Here is a 20061-nt window from a genome sequence, read left to right as displayed (position 1 = left end):
AGTGTATGCCACCATACCTGGCTTAATTTTTTGTTTTTTGGAAACAGGGTCTCTTAAGCCAGCACAGCTGGCTTCGAACCTGCGCGATCCTCCTATCTCCACCTTCCAAGCGCGGGGATTACAAGTGTGCACCACCACACCCGGTGCTTTTTTTATTTTCAAACAGGGTCTCACTAGGTTGCTTAGAGTCTCATTTCTTGCTGAGGCTGTCCTCGAGCCTACAATCCTCCTGTCTCGGCCTCCTAAGAGATGGCTATTTTAGTTTGAAATCGAAATACTTCTGTTAACAGTGGCTCCATCTGTACCGTACCTACATACTGCTTTACTACTTCTGGAGCACTTTAACTCTACCTTCCCTCATCTTGCGATGGGACACAAAAGCCTCAAGACAGCCAACAAACTTCCCAAGGTCACCCAGGCCCAGACTGTCTCTGGAGGTCACCACACCTGGCTATATCTGCGCCCCTTAATTCCCTGGGGACTGAACCCAAGGACATTCTACTGAGGGCAAGCTACATCCTCAGGCCTATCTTATTTTTATTTGGGAAGCCTAAGTTGTCAAGGATAGCCTTAAATCTGTGATCCTCCTATCCCAAACTCCCAAATACTAGGACTACAGGCATGCACTGCCAAGCCCAGCTTCGCTTCCCTTTTTCAAGAACCTAAAGGGCTTACATATGGGGTAATGAGGACATATTCAGGAGAAAGGAACTGAAAATGCCGCCCTAGGGATTTAAGAGGTGAAAAGAATGGGGCGCCTGCTGTCAGATGCTCCCGAGCCTCTCGAGAACTCCTGCAGTAGGGTGCCCTGAGGAGGTCCCCAGAAACAGGTCTTTTTGCACCTGCTGCTTTGACTCAACTCACATATGACTCTGGACCACCTGGGATGCCTGCTAAAAATCTTGCCTGAGAGCCCCACCCCCGCCCCACACATAATACACCAGCCCAGCGCACAGGGACAGGCCTCACCCACCTTGGGCCGTGTGGGAGAGGGTCGGGGCCGTTTCTTCACTTCAATCCAGTTCTCTGAATCCAGGTCAGGCAGGCTGGCAGACAGGCCCTTGGGCAGTGTCTTTAGGTTGCTGACCTCCTCTGTCTTGGTTGGCACTGGGGTGACTGCACGGGGAGAGCCAGGCGCCGACTCTGAAGGGTGGAAGGCGAGGTCCTCATTCCTCTAGTCCTCTCCTGAGGCCAGCCTAGGGAGGACTGCTAGCCAGAGGACACAGACAAGGAGGTGGCGGGCAGGGTACTTACCTGTCTCCTTCTGGTAGTGCTGGCGGGGGACGAATTCGGGGCAGTTGAGAAGCTGAGAAAAGTCGGTCTGCGAATAATCCACTATGGGAGGGCCAGGAAGCGGCCACTTCTCAGGCTCTTCCCGCCTACGGACTTTCTCGTCGACCATCTCTACCACCTTGCTGTCCTTGAGGGCCTGCAGGGAAGGAAGGAGGAGCGACACAGACTTGAAACCCTGAAGCACAACTGAACCATGGTGGACTTGGTGTTAAAGCCAGCATCAAAACAAACATTAAAATTGGACACCTTGTTTCCACAACTGCCAGGCAGGTGAGATGCTCAAACTTGCAGGAGGGTACCAACATGAAAACTGCACCTACCCACCGACACTGCAAGTGTACTTCCAGTAGGCAAGCAAACATTTGCACACACAGGTAATAGTAAGTCTAAGATTCAGACAGAAGGCCACTGAGGGCAACACTGTATTAAGGGGGAAAAAAATCTGGAGAATATCTAACTTGCCATCAAGTTGGTAAATGAAACAAACATATAGTCGGGCATGGTGGTACATGCCTTTCTTCCCTGTGCCCCGGACACTGAGATTGGAGGATTGCAGGTTTGAGACCAGCCTCAGCAACTTACTCAGACTCTCTGCAACCTAGTGAGACTCAAAACAAAACAAAACAAAAATGCAGTGTAGTGGCACACACTTATCCCAGTACTTGGGAAACTGGGACGGGAGGATCACTCTGCAACTTAGTGAGACCCTGTTTCAAGATAAAGAATTTAAAAAAATAGGACACCGAACACAGAGGCGCACGCTTGTAATCCCAGCATTGGGGAGGCTGAGACTGGAGGATTGTGGTTTGCAGACAGCCTCAGCTACTTAGTGAGGCCCTCTGCAACTTAGTGAGACCCTGTTTCAAAATAAAGAATAAAAAATTGGGCAGGGGGTATAGCTTGGAGGTCAAATGCCTCTGGGTTCCATCCCCAGACCAGGAAAAAAAAAAAAAAAAAAAAAAAAAAAAAAAGGAATAAATAGGGCAGAGGGTATAGCTCAGAGGTAGAATGCCCCTTGGTTCCATCCTCAGACCCGCAAAAAAGAAATAGGGCCGAGGGTGTAGGTTGGAGGTAGAATACCCCTGGGTTTTATCCCCAGTACTAAAAAAAAAAAAAAAAAAAATAGGGCAGGGCTGTAGCTCGGAGGTCGAATGCCCCTGGGTTCCATCCCCAGACCTGGGGGGAGGGGGGGATAAAAAATAGGGCAGCGGGCGTAGCTCAGAGGTCGAATGCCCCTGGGGTTCCATCCCCAGACCCGCAAAAATAAAAAAATAAAAAGTTAAAGGAAAAAAATTTAAAAAATAGGGCTGGGGTGTAGTTTGTTGGAGATAGAATGCCCCAGACTCCAATCTCCAGGACTACAATAAAGACAAACAAATAAATAAATAGTTGTGTGGCTTATAGGTAGAGTGCCAATGGGTTCAATCTCTAGTACCAATAAAATAAAAATGACATATCCATTCAATGGATCATTACTGAGATGTGCATGCATACGTGTGTGTGCGTGTGTGTATTGCTGAAGATTGAACCCAGGGGCATTCTATCTCTGTGCTACACCATCAGCCCTATTTTTCTTTTTTTGGAAATAGGACCTTACTAGGTTGACGAGTCTCACTACTTGCTGAGGCTATCCTTGAACTCGTGATCCTCCTGTCTTAGCCTCCCACGTACTGAGATACATAAGTGTATGCTACCATGCCTGGTGACCCTTTTTCAAAAACAAAAAAGTAAACAACAGGGCTGGTGGTGTACTTCAAAGGTAGAATGCCCCTGAGTTCTATCCCCAGTACCAATAAAGAGGGGGGAAAAATTTAAACTTTTTTTAAAATAGAAAACTCTCCTCATTAATCTTTTCTTCTTCTCAGAGATAAACACCTATCTACAATAGCATTGCATTTGTGGGTTTTTATTTAGAAATTCAAATAAGCCAGGCATGGTGATGCAAGCCTGTCATTCCAGTACTTGGGAGGCTAAGATGAAAGAAGTGACAATTCAAGAACAGCCTCAGCAAATGGTGAGACCCTCAACCCAGCGAGACCCTGTTTCCAAACAAAAATAAAATAGGGCTGGGGGTGCTATTGAAAGTAGAATGAGCCAGGCATGGTGGCGCACACTTGTAATCCCAGCATTCAGGAGGCTGAGACTGGAGGATCGCAGTTCGCGGACAGCCTCAGCTACTTAGTGAGGCCCTCTGCAACTCAGTGAGACCCGGTTAAAAAATAAAGAATAAAAAATAGGGCAGAGGGTGTAGCTCGAAGGTAGAATGCCCCTGGGTTCCATCCCCAGACCCGCAAAAAAAAAAAAAAAAAAAAGAAAAAGAAAAAAGTAGAATGACCCTGGGTTTAATCCCCAGCACTGCAAAAACCGTGTTCATTAGCACTAATATAGTAGATGTTTTAGTATGAGACTGGACACCATTAAAATTTCCACTGACACGGTGGCAGAGCAAGAAGGATGCAGCATCCAGTGGTGTGGTGTGCTGTGCTCCACAGCACTAGGGACGAGGAGTAGCTTTCTAGTGCATACCACACCTTGCAGTCATCGCCCAAACATAAGAAGCAAAGACGAAGGCTGGATTTATCTAAAGGAGATGTACGCAAATATATAGGACTTGCTTTTTGTGTGTTTGTGTGGTACTGAGAAGCATTCTATCTCCAAGCTACACCCCAGCGCTTTTTTTTTTTTTTTTTTGTAACAGAGTCTCACTAAGTTGCAGAGGGCCTCACTTATGTGGCTGAGAATATCTTCCAACCTGCAACCCTCCAGTCTCAGCCTCCTAAGTATTTCGACTATAGGCATATACTATCACTAGGCCTGCCACTTTTTTCTTTTTATGGGGTAAGAAAGGGGAGCAAGTTGAAATGACAAAATTTAGCCAGGTGTGGAGGCACACACTTGTAATCCCAGTACTTGGGAGGCTGAGACAGGAGGATCGCAGGTTTACAGCCAGCCTCAGCTACTTAGCGAAGCCCTCCACAACTTAGACCCCGTTTCAAAATATAAAACAGAGCTGGGAACCGGGCATGGTGGCGCACACTTGTAATCCCAGCATTCGGGAGGCTGAGACCCAAGGACCTCGGTTCACTGACAGCCTAAGCTACTTAGTGAGGCCCTTTGCAACTCAGTGAGACCCTGTCTCAAAACAAAGAATAAAAAATAGGGCTGGAGCCGGGCGTGGTGGTGCACGCTTGTAATCCCCGCGCTTGGGAGGCTGAGACAGGAGGATCGCACGGGTTCGAAGCCAGCCTCAGCTACTTAGTGAGGCTTCCAGCAACTTAGTGAGACCCTGTTTCCAAATAAAATATAAAAAAAAGGTCTGGGAGTATAGCCCGGAGGTAGAAAGCCTCTGGGTTCCACCCCCAGTACCACAAAAACCAAACCAAACCAAACCAAACAAAAAAACCCCTGGGTTCCATCCCCAGTACTGCTTAAAAAAAAAAAAAAAAAGAAAAGAAAAAGAAAAAGCATAACCACACAAAGATCATTTTAAATACCTGAAAATAGTAATTTAACTGTACACATTGAAAAAACAAAGATTTCAGTGGCAGTGGACTAGATACAATAGAATAAAACAGAAGAGTAATTATGTTGATACTAAATGGTTAATTATGTTAATATCATTCCTACCATGAGGAATTTTTGGCAGGAGGATAGGAGTAGGTACAAATTAAACATCCCTGGGACTGGCATCAGTATAATCTCAATGTATTTTATATTACAAAACAAACCCCTAAAAACATGATCAACCAAGTAGCAATTGATAAGCACCTCTATAACTCAGACTGTGCTATCTAATACCATTTCTCCCCAGAAAGGAACTAAAGTTCATCTGAAAAGTAGCCAATTCCAGCAGGTTCACGCTTGTAATCCTAGTACTTGGGAGGCTGAGACAGAGGATCACAGTTCACAGACAGCCTCAGCTCCTTAATGAGGGATGGGGGTGTGTGGCTCAGAGGTAGAATGCCTCTGGAATAAAAACAAACACCTGGGCGTGGTGACACATACTTATAGTCCCAGAATTTGGGAGAAAGAGATAGGAGGACCACAGATTCAAAGCCAGCCTCAGCAACTTGGTAAGGCTCTCTCAAATACCTAGTTGAGACTTTCTGAATAAGAAATAAAATTGAGATGGGGTATAGCCTAGAGGTAGAATACCTCTGGGTTCAACCCCCAGTACCAAAGAAAACAAAAACAAAAAAACCCTTCACTGGTCATTTTTGAAGATTAGAGAGATTGACTCAAAATTCTACACTCTTTTTTTTTTTTTTTTTTTTTGGTGGTACTGGGGATGGAACCCAGGGGCTTTCTACCTCCGGGCTATACCCCCGGCCCTGTTTTATAATTTATTTGGAAACAGGGTCTCACTAAATTGCTGAGAACTTCACTAAGGTGCTGAGGCTGGCTTTGAACCTATGCAATCCTCCTGTCTCAGCCTCCCAAGTGCTGGGATTACAAGCGTGCGCCACCACGCCCGGCTAATTTCTATACTCTTAACAGAGTGAAAAAGATCAAGCACTTATCTGTCATTCCTGTACAATCTCTTAGTATCTGAATAACTGATGAGGCAAAGTTCCTTCTCGAAAAGGTATTACAGCTAATGAAGACTGATAGAATATCACCATTTTGCAATCCGTAATGAAATTACAGGCAATGATAATCAATAGCGGCTTGTGTCACAAGAGAGATGCAGATGGAAATTTTATGTGCCACCTGAGAGAATGCATAAAGTACTCTTGACAAGGAAAAGAAAAAATTCCTTAGCACAAATGTCTTCATGCCGCTGTGGCCACCAATTTACCGAAACCAGGGAGTACAAACATGTTAGACGGCACCTCTGTCCTGGGGAGAATGCTACAGGGCACACAGCTCAGTCCATTCTGACAATAAACTGCAAGGGTGAGGACAGGGGTGACTTAAGACAACACGCGGGCCTTATGTGAATCCTGATCTTTAGAAAATACTTTTAGAAACTGAAGGTGGACAACTGGCCTGAGTTTGAAACTGACTGGATTACTTGTGATATTGAAGAACTGTTAATATTTTACGTGTGATGATGACACTGTGGTTGTTTCTTATCAAGTCTTTGTACTGAAGTATCTGTGGCTACATGCCCGATTATCTAGGATTCTCTTCAGAAAGTATAAGGATACAGACAAGGGGACAGAGGGAAGGCTGGCCCTGAACTGATAGGCGTGGAAGCTGGCGACTGATTCATGACACTGCTCTGTCTACTCTGTAAATGGGAGGAGGGAAGAGGGCAAGCTAAAGCTCCGGATCTCAGCAGATAGAGACTCCTAAGACTCTTCCTTCCCCTGCACCCCAGTCCCAGGGAGGAGACGTACCGCAAAGATGAGCGAGATGTCAGTGGTCAGGGCTTGCACTCGGTGGAAGGAAGCAATAAGGGTGATGGGCAGGAAACCATCGGCATCCATCTTCCGTCTCAGGAAGAAGTCGCGCTCTAAATTGTCCACGCTGAAGTAGTATTCACTGAATGACGAACGAAAAGGGATTGCTGCATTGTTTATAAACCACCCTGTCCTGCTATCTACCCCAGCAACCTCCCAGCGTCGCACCTGTCCCATCCCCTCTCACACAGGTAAGGGTTGGAAACAATGAGACAATCACCTCACGGCCCCTACTTTGGGTCACATCACTTCCTGTGCCCTGCAGCTCCTCGGCAGCCTGGCAAACTCCCCATCCGCCTTTAAAGTCCAGCTCCAACATCGCTGGTCATTTCCCATTTGCTCCCCAAACGCTCCTAACATTCTACGTACACTTATCTATTTCCTGGTGTGCTCCTCCACTGGTCTGTGAGACTACACACTGGAGTGGTTAAGAACAAAGGTTTTGCAATCTGATCAAAATGGATTCAAATCTGTTTTGTTACTAACCAGCTGTGAGGCTCTGGGTAAGTTACTAGGCTTGTTTGCTCACCTATAAAATGGGGATAAAAGACCAAGCTCATAGGAATTCAGTAGTTACAAATTTCACGATTAAATAAGATAATGCCTGTAAAGCACTAAACACAGTGGTTGGCCAATAGTGAGGGCCCAATGAACGCTGGCTAGCATTCAATGGTGCTACCATCCGTGTGGAAGCAGTCTAGGTACTCTCCATCCTTGTTAGTGGTAGTTTCGAGTTTCCTTAAGGCAAATATGGCTTTACTCAGAACAACGCACTATGAAGAGTCAGCCCAGCCCCGCGCCACTCACATCTGGCGCTTGATGTAGTCCTTGAGTAGCTCCTGGTCCACGCTGTACAGCTCCGCGCTGCTGACATTGTCAAAGTAGTAGGTGATGTTGTTCATGTACTTGGGGGTGCGCGGCCCCTCCGTACCGTCAAACTTTCGATAGCCAAACTGGTAGTCAAAATGCGCTACAGAGGAAACATGGCATGAGGGAAGAGGGTCCGGTGCACCACCCTGCGCACCCCATGGACACCCAGAGCCCAGAGGGGCCTCACGTACTTCGGGTGCTGCCCCGGCCGCGCCCTCGGCCGCGCCCGCGCCCCCGGCCACGGCCCCGGAAGGAAGCCCGCGCCCCGGCAGCCCCGTCGCTCTTCACACTCGAGGTCTCGTCCTGGTCGTGCCAGGCAGGCTCTGGTTTGGTCTCTGGTTGCCAGGCTGGGGTAGGGGGTGCCGCAGACACGGGCATGTAGGTGGCAGGCTCAGCCCCTAGGGAGAGGGGACACTGGATGAGGCCTGAGGGTGTCCCCAAGCCCAGGTCCCCCGTGGTGGCGAGCACGTACCTTTGATCTCCCCGCGGCTGACAGGAGTGTGTCTCGGCTCCTGCGGGCGAGTGGGGCGTGAGGCCAGCTTCTCTCTCGGGACCTCGGGCTTCATGTCTATTTGCAACGGAACCCACTTGTGTTTGTTCCCTGGGGACAGTATGTACGCGTGAGAAAGGCTTGAGGAGCTCCTCCCCAAGGGGTGTTGCTGCATGGGTGCTGGCCCAAACTACAACTCTGTGCCCTTGGGAAAATTCCCGTCCTGCACACCAGACCCCTCTATCATCTCTAGGCCAGGGCCTCCTGAAAAGAGGCGATGCCGACTGCCAACAGTGATTTCTCCAGAGTCGTAGTCACCTTCTTGATTTGGAAACACACTGCACAGGACAGCGAGCGTTCTTTTCAGGCGCCCTTTATGCGCCTGCCATGGTGCTGTCTTGATGTCAGTGGAGTAACCCCAAGGTAAAGAGACGCCCCCCTCCTGCTACCTAACTAAAGTGAGCACCAGGGTGCCACTTGGCCCGGAGCAGATGCAGCACAGCAAGATGAGCGCAACCAGAGCCCCACACCAGGCCTGGCCACTCACACCAGGCTGCCTGGTGAGGAAGAGACTTGGCTTGTTTAACCCACTGTTACTCTGCATCTCTACTGGAGCAGCTGAGCAGGCATCCTAACCATTTCAGCAGTTTTGGGAAATCATTAAAGCAATGGAAACAAGGAACTGACAACCGATGGCTGAAGAGAAGGCTGTTGCCCCAAGGGCCCCAGCAGGCGGCCCCTCCCGTACCTCCTCCAGCGGCTTACCTTTCTTCTTCTGCCCGCCTCGCTGGCAGTCCTCGTCTCCATTCTTCTCCTCCCCTGACTCGTCCGATTTGGTTTTCGGACTCTCCTTGCTATCGCTCCCCTCTCCTTTCTCCTGCTCCTTCATATCCTTCTTGGGAGGCAGCTTCCGGGCAAGCTGAGGCTTGTGCGACTGTGGCTGCAGCAAAAGGCAGTGCGGGAAGGTGAGCGACATGAAAGCCCTGGGATGGAAGCGGAGGAGCTGCAGCACGGGCCGGCAGCCTGGACCAGATGGTCCTGCGCCCCAATTCCACAACACAGAGATGCTCCCACAAGCCAGAGGTGCTCAGGCCCGGAGGCCAAAAGTCTACTCCCTACCACAGGGACTACCATGTCGTCCTGGTAAGCCACAGGGTGGAGAAGATGATGTCCCCAGGTCTGTTCACTTGGATCAGAAAAGAAATACTGTGTGGAAGAAACCGACCAGCTGCCTCCTCTGCCGGAGCCCAGGACAGCTGTACCAGCTCCCCAAACGGGAAGTCAGCACATGGCCTAACCTCCCTCCTCTCACTCACAGAAATCCCCAGGACGGCAATGGAGAACTCGGGGACACCCTTCACTTCCACTCCCCACGAGTAACTAACTTCTCAGAGTCTCATAGGAGACGATGACCGGGCAGTACTTGGCAGACCCTGATATGAGGCTCAAATGATGAGAATTTCTAGCTATTTCAATTCCGTCTTCTGAGTACTGTAGCTACAGGTTTTGTAGGGATTGAACCAGAGTGGAGGGGAGGAGTTCTACCTTTGGGCTATACTCCCCGCCCTATTTTATTTTTTATTTTGAAGCAGGGTTTATGTTGCTGGGACCGGCCCAAACCTACAATCTTCCTGTCTCAGCTTCCCAAGCACTGGGATCACAGGCATGTGTCACTGTGCCCAGATCTACTCCTTTTGAAAAACCAAGAGAGGAAAGACCCAAAGCTTTGGAAGCTTGTAGAGCCAAATTCAGAGCATTCAAATCTGCCCACCCTCCCCACAGACTCACCTGCACACTCTTGTGGGCTATCTCGCCAGGTGTGGGCCAGTTGATTGCATCTCCGAAGTCGCCAACCTGCAAGGCACAGTCCATGAAGGCCCAAGTGACCCTGCCCCAGCCCCTTACCCAAAGGCCAGCTCTATTGGAGACAGAGGCCAAAGTCGTGTGTCAATCAGGACGACCCACGCAGGGCTTAAAGGGCACAGCCCTGCTCTTCAGCAAGGCCCAGGGCCACCTGGCAGCCCAGTGGCCTTTGCTAAGAAAAGTCCCCGGGTCACCCACTCCTGTTCCTTACCTTGCTGCCCTTGCGCTGCTTAGGAGCTGCTGCCCTCACCACCTTGGCTGGCGCAGAATGCTCTGTGGGAACAAGGGAGAGGGAATGGTCATACAGAGCCTGGGCATGGGGCCACCGCCAGCTTCTCACCCTCACCTTCCTGTCTGCCCCACACAGCAAATGCAGATTCCCAGAGGAGGAAGTTCTGGCGGGCAGCGGCAAGACACACACTCCAGCACGAGCTGAAACTCTGTTGGCCCCTTCTTGAAGAAACCACAGAGGGTGAAAGTGGAGAGAACAGGCAGCCGAACCCCAGAAGCTGGACTGAGATGGGAGGCACTTCGGGGTCCAGGTCCTCCTGCCCCACCTCCCAAGCAGTGGGATCATGGGTGCATGCCACCGTGCCCAGCCACCCCTTTTTAAAAACCAAGAAAGGGAAAGACCAAGGTTTGTACAATGGGGACTGATACCTAGATTGGGGGGGGGGGGTTGGTTTCCATGCCAGAACTAGAATTTTAACTCAGAGCTCACATGTCAGGGCCGAATCCTAACGCTGGGACCTGAAAGACCCTTTCTTGCGCTAATATGCTAGAAATCCCTGTGTGCACAGGCGGGGGCTAGAGACCACTGGGAAGATAAAAACTCTAAGTGGGTCATAAGGAACTCCAGGGGCCACAGCCAGGCCAGCCTCTTGGGTTTATAAAGAAAAAGTGGGCTTCCATTCCATTCAATAGTTCCACCTTTAAAAATGTATCCTAATGATAAAAATAAGACAAGAGCTAGTACAAAGATGTCCCTCAAAGTGCTATTTATAATCTCAAAAAAAAAAAAAAACCCCACAACCAACACCTGAAAACTATCTATCAAACAGTAAGTAACTGGCTACTAAACCTAAGTCCATCCATTTTTAGGATTCATTAAAAAAAGATAATGTCCTCTACAAATACGAGAAGATGGACATAATGACATCGTTACAAACAATCCCTTTTCTGTAAAATGAAAAATGTGGATATGCACACATTCACAGTACAAACTCTGCAAGGATGGATAAGTATTATCAGGAACAAAGTAGTATGTTTACAGTGATTAAACTTTTGTACAAAACCAGACATGGGTTTTAAAAAATAAACGTCTTCTATTTTTTTGTAAAGGAAGTGGCTCTGCAGGCCCAAGTTCCATATAATAGCTACACTTATTTCCCAACAGGTGGCTGCCCCTTTCTCCTCCAGACACCCCCAGGAAAAGATGGATCCTGGGGTTTTGATAACTGTGCTCTCTCCTTGCAAGAGCTGCCCCCAGCCCGAGCAGAGAAATGGAATCCACTGGTCTCAAGAGGAGTGTTCGACTCCTTAAGGAGCAGAGAATGTCCTTCCTGGCTCCTGGCTGTGAGGCCCATGCATTCCTGGTTTCTACCCCCCCAGCCCACAGCAGGCTCAGGGAGCTCTGGGCAGCGGAGCCACAAGAGCACAGTGCCAGTGCGGTGGTGGTGCCGCGGGCCCAGCAAGCTCCCCACTCCCCTGCGTGAGCCCAACACCGCTAGACGGTCAGCTCATCTCTTCATGCAGGTTCAGCTGGGCTTGGCATCTGAACTGGCTCCCACTGAAAACCAGCCATGCACACACATCAGCCCCAGGTCCAGTGCCATCCCAGCCAAATCAGAAACAAGTACCTTCCCTCCTACCTCCACTTTCTGAAACCTGTGCCTGCTACCACTGACTGGAGCAGCTCAAGAAACAGTCCTATTCACTTCCCAAGAAAACAGCCACAAAATGTCAGAGAAGCAAAAGGACCAGGTTCTAGCCTCTGCTATCTCTAGACAGGAGGCTGAGGCTGCGAGATGGGAAAGGGCTTCCCAGCACTGGCTGTGGGGCCAGCATGGATGTGAGAAGTCTGCACACCCTTGCCAATGCTCCTAGCAACCCAGAGGGAATTTCAGGTACACGGTGGCTCTCACATGTCCACTGGGGGCAGGAGTAGGTTGAAAACCTTCCTGGTCTTAAGGCTCAGGCCTGCTTTTTCCAAGGAGTTGGTGGCAAAGAGCAGTGCTCAGACAGAAGATTAAGTGTGGAAAGGCAGGTTTGGTCAGCATTTCTGTCCACAGACCTGAGGCCCTGGACCAGAAAGAAGAATGGCAGCCAGAGACCCTAGGAGGGGCTTCCTACTCAACTAAGGCATCCACCAGAGGCTAAAGGTACTGAAAAGAGAAGAAAAGCACTTTCTGTCCTGTAGGACCGTTGTCACCAGGAGCCAGCATTGACTAGCTCTAGGGAATCCAGGGGCTTCCTAGACACACACATTTCTGTAAGTGAAGCACACCAAAATGTCTACATGCAAGAAGCAATCTAAATTTGGTGGAAGCCGGGTCATTAGAGGCCTTTTCCGAAACTGTATATGCATGGCAAACCCAATTTCTACTTGTTACTTTATTTAAAATAAGACTGTTCTGAGTGGCATGGGTAGGAGCTAATCCATTAGTGCTGATGAAGGAAGGGAAGCAGAGGACAGAGGTGGTGCTGAGGGCAGAGGGGCTCAGGGGAGCCAATGTTCCCTTGTGCGGCCGCACACGGGACCAGGGGCCCTGACTTGTCTATCCCCTGAGATTGTTTCTCTGACCCTCAGCTTTGTGTATGTGTCACTAAGTATTGAAACCAGAGGCATTCTGTCACTAAGCTACACCCCACCCCATCAAAATAAAAAAGTAAGAGCCAACCATGGTGGTGCACACCTGTAATCCCAATATGTGGAAAGCTGAGACAGGAGGACCATAGGTTTGAAGATACTCTCTGCAAGTAGCCTGACTTCCATCAACCCAGTGAGACCCTGCTTCAAATTAAAATAGGGCTGGGGGTGCAGCTCATAGGTAGAATGCCCCTGGGTTCAATCCCCAGTCACACACACACACACACACACACACACACACACACACACACACACAAGGAAAACAATATTAAAAAAATAAAAAGTGGTGGGGAGATATCACTCCTGGACTCCATCACCAGTACTAAAAATTTAATTCAAAAAATAAACCAAGAACTGCCCAGCAAAGCCAGACAGCACCACTCTTAAGCCAGGAACTTTGGTACCAGACCTGGACTGGAGTCCCTACCTACTTTGCTCCTTGCAGACCCCTCTGAACTCGAGCCTCCTCGGTACACACTGAAGTCAGTTACCCACAGGACCAATGGATATTAAAGTGAAGTAGGCACAGGAGAGTGCCTAGCACACAGCAAACACTCAACAAATGCTGACCACAGATTCACAAAAGCTGAATATTTCCAAGCAATCCCAACCGGGAGGGAGGGAGGGAGGGAGGGAGGGACATAGATCACCAACCTCAACAGGAAAGAACAGTAGAGGGTATTAAAAACTCTCGGGATCAACTGGCTCAATTCACCCAAGTCAGATTACAAATGCCTCCCTTGGCCTGGCTCTTCTTCCAGGCACTGGTGGGGGAGGGGCATTCCTGCACTGCCTTGCAGACAGATGGCTACACTCCAAGGCAAATTTCCCGGGAAAGAAAAATGTCAATTTCTGTACTTTTAAATGAGGAAAGCAAACCAGGGAGATTTACCACAGGTCCCCTTGATGTGAGTGAAGGGGTGGCATAAAACTCTGCTGGAGAGGAAGGACAGGGGAAGACCCAGGGTTCCCCTCCAGAGAAGCAGTTGAGGAAATGTAGCCATTCCAGTTTTTACTCAGCCTGGGAAAGGCAGAGGAGCCTTGGCCTCAAGCAGTTTCTTCCACCTACCAAGGGCTAAATCCATAAACACCTGGTACAAAGCCAGATCCAAAGGTTAACAAGTATTTTCTACATTGTCTTGTTCTACAAAGATCCTAAGGCTCCTGACCTTTTAAAACAGAACCTACTCAATAAGCGAGGTGTGGCGGCACACACTTACAATTCCAGTACTTGGGAGACTGAGACAGGAGGACTGCAGGTCCACAGCCAGCCTCAGCTACTTAGTGAGGTCATCTGGAAATCAAGTGAGACCCTGTCCCAAAAATAAAATAAATAATGGGAAATGAGAGATGGTTTTTCAGGAAAAAGGAATATGGTGATTCAAATGATCAGGTCAAGGCTGGGCGTGGTGGTGCAGCTTGTAATCCCCGCGCTTGGGAGGCAGAGACAGGAGGATCGCGCAGGTTCGAAGCCAGCGGCGCTGGCGTAAGAGACCCTGTTTCAAAAAAAATATATAAAAATAGGTCTGGGAGTGTAGTCCGGAGGTAGAAGGGCTTTCAGGAACCCCAGTACCACCAGAAAGAAAAAAGAAAACCCAAATGATCAGGTCATGGCACAAAGAACTGGTCAGGGGAGGGAGAAGCTCTAACTGCAAAGGGTACCAGTGCAGTGAAAGGTGAGATGGGGCCCGGATAATTGGGCAGTGGGTGGGTGGGCCAAGAGTGGGCGGCCAGAGAAGACTTGCAGGCTTTTGCCTGGGCACTGGCAGGAGAACAGGGAGGCTGGGTGCCGGTGTGCTGCTGGGCTGGGGGCTGCCACCCTGCACCTGGCCATTAGGTCAACCTTGGGGCCTCTCCAGATTCAAAAAAGGCAGAGAAAAACCGTACTGTGTGCTCACGGTCCTAAGTGCTACCCACAAGTTACCTTCAACCATGTGCCCTGGGGGCAGGGCCCAGGCTGATCTCACAGGAACCCTCAAGTACCAACTGCCTGAAGCCAGAGCTGGACCCTGACCAGACTCCAGGTTCTGTCAGCCATGTAACCGCAGGGAACTGCTTCCACAGATGGGAGGAAAAAGGCAAGATCTCAAACAGATCTGTCATCAAGGGAAGAGACACCAGCAGCAGCAAACTGCAGACGGTCTGCAGTGAACGCACGTGGCTAATCCTTAAAATAATGGTGAATTAGTTGTCTCAGTCCCATCTCACAAATGAGGTCAAGGTACATGGTATAATCATTATTTGCCAAGATCACAGCCAGCAAGCAGCAGCAAAGGATTTGAAGCTGCATAGTCTGACTCTTAATCCTGTGCTCTGAACTACCAGGAGGAGGGGGTGGTGGCCTCACTGTAGGCAATAAACAGGGCAGGGTCTCTAAGGAAGGTTGCCTAGGATCAGAGTTGGGGAGGTGATACTCCTAGGACTGAATGCCAACGACCTGACCATGGCCCCAGACAGAGGTCCAAGGAAACCTGCCACCAAACACACCCACTGGGGTATAAGTCCCTAACTTTACACCCTGGCAGCCCTATAAAGAGGCATTTCTTCCCATCCCCTCCCAGTCCCAGAGAGGCTCCTGAGCCACACCATGGGCCGGACTCGGGGAAGGGAGCAGCTGACCTAGATCCCACCCACTCTCGGCCTCTCTTCCTTAGGCAGGAAAGGCCAACCATTGCCTGAGAGGCAGCCTGGGACCCTGACCATGGAAGGCAACAAAACCAGGCAGAGGATCACCCACCTGTGCCTGTCCCTCCGAAGCCAGCCTTGAGACAGACTCTGAAGAGCATGGCTGCGCTCAGCTGTCACCCGGCCTGGGGATGGGGCGGAGTCTAGGGGAGGAGAGTGGAGACCCTAGCACCCCTTGGCAGAACTCTGGGTAGACACTCCTCACCTTGCTCTCCGTGTCTGCCTGCTGCCACAGTGGTCTCTCCCAGGAGCCTCCCCCTGCCCAGCTCTCCCACACATTTGCCCTGGCCCTGCAAGTGAAACCCAGGGGCACCTGGAGGGCACTCTCAGGGCAGGATTGGGAGAGAGGGAAACCTTTCCAGGCTGGGCCACCCTGAAGTCCCAGGAAAGAGAGCACAGAGTTCGCATCCGAGGGGGGGCCTGGTTCCAGACACATACCAGCCAGCCTGGCCCAGGCCCAGGGGACTATCTTTAGCTGTGGCGACCCAAGTGATCGCTGCTTCCTGCCCGGGCATGGACCCTGAAAACCCCGGGTGGCTATGGCCATCCCAGTGGCTGGTAGCAGTCCCTGAAGTCCTGCCCAAAAGTTGGATAGTCATCACCACAGCTGAAATATATCAGCAACTACAAGTCCTGGCCTCCAAGCTCCTTAACTGGTCATTTCTGAAGGGCACATTCAGGTTTAGTTAGAACTGCAATAATAAACCTTTTACTGCAGGCTGACTAGGTGCCAAGAACTGATCTAAACTGCTTCCTATGTGTCATTTCACAAAGACACTATTATTCCATATGCCCAGAAAATGAAACCAAGGGAAATAACTTACCCAAGATCACACAGTATATGCAGAAGCAAGATGGCTGGTCCCTTCTTAGTCACAGATCTGAATGCAAGCTTTTTTGGGGGTGGTACCATGTATTGAACCCAGGGGCATCCTACCTCTGAACTATATACCCCTGTTCTATTTTGTTTCTTAGTTTGAAACAGGAACTTGCTAAGTTTCTGAGGCTGTCCTCGAACCTGCGCTGATCCCTCCAGTCTCAGCCTCCCAAGTACTGGGATTACAGGCACGCACCACCATGCCAGCTCTGTGTAAACTCCTGTGAAAACGCATCCCAACTGCCCCATGTAAAGGGTTGCCCAATCAGCACCTCTGGATCAAAACCTAATTCCAAGTTTATAATGTAGGTTCTCTTTTTGTGTGGGGGGGGGTCTGAAGATGGAACACAGGGGCTTTGGCCTCTGACCTACACCCCCTGCCCTATTTTTTATTATTTTATTTTGAAACCGGGTCTCACTGAGTTGCAAAGAGCCTCACTAAGTAGCTGAGGCTGTCTGTGAACCGTGATCCTCTGGTCTCACAGCCTTCTGAACGCTGTGATTACAAGCGCACACCACCACGCCCGGCTTACCATGTAGGTTCTTCAGAGTACCCATCACCTCAAATCGCTGCATCTGAGCCCAGGCCAACTCTATTAGACTCAAGGAGCCTGTCCCGTTACCCAGGACTTCCATGTTCTTGTGTGGAGCTAAAGTTCCTGACACACACAGCTCATTTGTTTCATAACCACTCCAGAAGGTGTGATGATGAGCCTCAGTTAACAGATGAGATCAGGCTCAGAGAAGCCAAGCAACTTGGCCAACCAAGGTCACCAAACTGGGGGTAGCAGGAGAGGGATGGAAATCCGGTGTACTCTGGCCTCCACCCTGGGCCTTACTAGCTTGCAATGCCTATGTGGAGAATTACTGGGGGACTCCATGCGGGTAGGAATGATTTCTACCATGTTCAGTGATCCCTGGAGCCTAGGATTACTGTCTTAGTGTGGAAAGCCCAAAGTAAATATTTACACAATGAAGGAATATAGCTTCTCAAGATCCAGAGTGTTTCCAGAAGGAAAGAGGGGGTGTGTGTGGCTATTTCTCTGCATTACAGCTGCCAGCCTGGCTTTCTCAGCAGCCTCTGGAGTCTAGAGTCAGACCAAGCTCCCTTCTCCTTGGAACTGCCATCAGCACACTCAATCCAAGTCAGCTGCAGGAAACAGGACAGAGCGCAGCAGACAGAACACACAGCAAAGCCGGGGGTCACAGGCTTGGGCCCGCAGGCCCAGGCAGCACGGTAAGCCAGCACCAGGCCTGCTGAAAAGCTCAGAGGACCGGCCTCAGCTGAGGAGGAGCAAGGGGTCCTGTGAACTCCCAGTCGGGCCGGCTCTTCCCATGGTCCAAGAGAGTAGCAAATTAAAGCAGATCACTAAGAGAACTTCCCTTCCTAAATATTAGTAATCAGTTCACATTCTTAAATATCCTTCTACAATGCATACTGTCTGTAGCTCCCACAGGTGGGGGCCCTACATTATCTTTTGTGGTACTAGGGATTGAACCTAGAGGCATTCTATCTCTGAGCTCAACCCCCCCGCCCAACTTTTTAATTGTTTTTTATTTATTTACTTATTTATTCTGGTGGTACTGTGGGTGGAACCCAGGGGGTTTTCTACCTCTGGGCTACACTCCCAAACCTATTCTTTTTATGTTTTATTTGGAAACAGGGTCTCACTAAGTTGCTGAGAGCCTCACTAAGTAGCTAAGGCTGGCTTCCAACCTGTATGATCCTCCTGTCTTGGCCTCCCATGTGCTGGGATTACAAGCATGTGTCACTACACCTGGCTTTTTAATTCTTTATTTCTGAAACAGGGTCTAAGTTGTGGAGGGCCTCCCAAGTTGCTGAGGCTGGCTGTGAACCTGCAAGTACTGGGATTACAAGCGTGTTTCACTACAGGGTCTCACTAGGTTGGTGAGGGCCTCACTATTTGCTGAAGCTGTCCTTGAACCTAGTCCTAAGCCTGTGAGTACCTGGATCGCGGGTGTGCGCCACCCTGCCCAGCTGGAGGCCCTGCGTTGAGTCAGTCCCTTGGGCAGTGTGCTGCATGCAGACTCCCATTATTCTGATAGGGAACTCGGCTCAATCGAAAGCACCCCTCGTCTCTGGTGATCAGCAACTGCCCTAAATTTTAGAAATTACTTTGGACAATCCCCATTAGTTGGAGTGGAGAGGCTAATTCCAAGACAGGACAGGACTAGAAGGGACTTAAAAAATCAATTTTATGTTCACATGGTGCCCAAAGTTACCAGTGAATTGCTGTAGAGCTGGGCCTGGCACATGGAGCTGCCACCTCCCAATTCAGAGCTGTTCTGCAGATTGGGAAGCCAGTAACAACCTCCCCAGCAAAAAGTCCTGTATACACTATCTGTTCTCAAAAAGACCACTCCTCATGGAATGTGACTGAAAAGGAGGGAGGCCTGGGTCCCACACTTCCACCCACTTTTTCCTCTCTATACTATGCCAGGGAAATCTGCACATCTCAGAGCTCTGGAGGCCTCTCACTGACCAGACGTCTAACCTTGGAGGGAGGCGAGGCATACTTGGTAACCTTCAACCCCACAGCAACGGGAGGGACTTGCAGGTTCCCCCAAAGCAGGTTAAGAGTTAAGAGTTCTTAGGCACAGACTAGTTCTTCCAATCCAGGCCAGCTGGCCTGGCTTCCCACAAGTTGCTGACTGCCACTCTTGGTGAGCTCCAGCCGGCCGACAGGCCCCATCAGTGCCCGAGTGGGAAAGAGGAGAGCCTGAGGACACCATGAATGCGGAGCCAGGGCCGACTCAGCAGCCAGGGTGTCCTCCCCCTGCAGACTCCCTGCCCTGTTCACATACCCCGGTGGCATTGCGAGCTCTTCAACAAAGGCCGAAGAGGTCTGTCCTCGACCCAAAACACCCCAGCACCAACTTAAGAGGCCGCTGGGTTATGAGCGAGGTAGAGTGGCGCACAATGGCAGACTCTGGGATTCATTCTTGGATGTTATGGCCAGCAGCGATGGTCAACCCCTAAGACCAGGGGCAGGAGGGTCACAGCTAACCAGTACCCCAGGCAGCTTGAAACTCGACAGGCTGCGACTGTGCCACACGCGGATGGAGAGCCAAGTCAGTGAGGCAGAAAGAACTTACAGGAAGGAGTCTAGGAGCTAGATTTTTTTTTTTTTTTTTTTTTTGGCGGGTCTGGGGATGGAACCCAGGGGCATTTGACCTCCAAGCTACACCCCCTGCCCAACTTTTCTTTCTTTCTTTTTCTTTCTTTCTTTCCTTTCTTTCTTTCTTTCTTTCTTTTTTATGGTGGTACTGGGGTTCCTGGAAGCCCTTCTACCTCCGGGCTACACTCCCAGACCTATTTTTTATACTTTTTTTTTTTGGAAACAGGGTCTCTTAAGCTGGCTTCGAACCTGCGCCTCCCAAGCGTGGGGATTACAAGCGTGCACCACCACGCCTGGCTTTATTCTTTATTTTTAAACCGGGTCTCACTGAGTTGCAGAGGACTCCTCTGGTCTCAGCCTCCTGAATGCTGGGATTACAAGCATGCGCCAACGCCTGGCTTAGGAATGATATTTAATCACACATTTTCCTAAACTATGAAAGAGATCCATGAGTTGTCTCACAAGACTGTTTAAGAGATTTTTTTTAAAAAAGGTCAAGAAGAGCATCGTGGCACACACCTGTAAACCCAGTACTTCGGTGGCTGAGATAGAAGGACTGCAGGTTTGAA

General features: G+C 49.9%; 1 protein-coding gene across 3 annotated transcripts in view; it reads right to left on the bottom strand.

The window, feature by feature from the left end:
• The window catches only part of LARP1 (La ribonucleoprotein 1, translational regulator), a gene marked incomplete at both ends in the record, with an annotated part of 55930 nt that overhangs the window by 13330 nt on the left and 22539 nt on the right, over positions 1-20061 (bottom strand). The window contains 9 exons of one of the 3 annotated variants that reach the window (XM_080699555.1): positions 974-1143; positions 1255-1429; positions 6636-6780; positions 7506-7668; positions 7760-7966; positions 8041-8169; positions 8824-8998; positions 9847-9912; positions 10133-10194. In XM_080699555.1, the coding sequence (XP_080555681.1) occupies positions 974-1143; positions 1255-1429; positions 6636-6780; positions 7506-7668; positions 7760-7966; positions 8041-8169; positions 8824-8998; positions 9847-9912; positions 10133-10194 (1292 nt within the window). Of the gene's footprint in view, positions 1-973; positions 1144-1254; positions 1430-6635; positions 6781-7505; positions 7669-7759; positions 7967-8040; positions 8170-8823; positions 8999-9846; positions 9913-10132; positions 10195-20061 lie in introns of those variants that run through there. The other 2 variants (XM_080699556.1, XM_080699557.1) reach the window with 2 other exon arrangements.

This window comes from Muscardinus avellanarius (assembly GCF_963383645.1).
Source record: "Muscardinus avellanarius genome assembly, chromosome: 7".
Lineage (NCBI taxonomy): Eukaryota > Metazoa > Chordata > Mammalia > Rodentia > Gliridae > Muscardinus > Muscardinus avellanarius.
The sequence above is the reverse complement of the archived record's forward strand: the minus strand, read 5'-3'. Positions and strand labels throughout refer to the sequence as shown.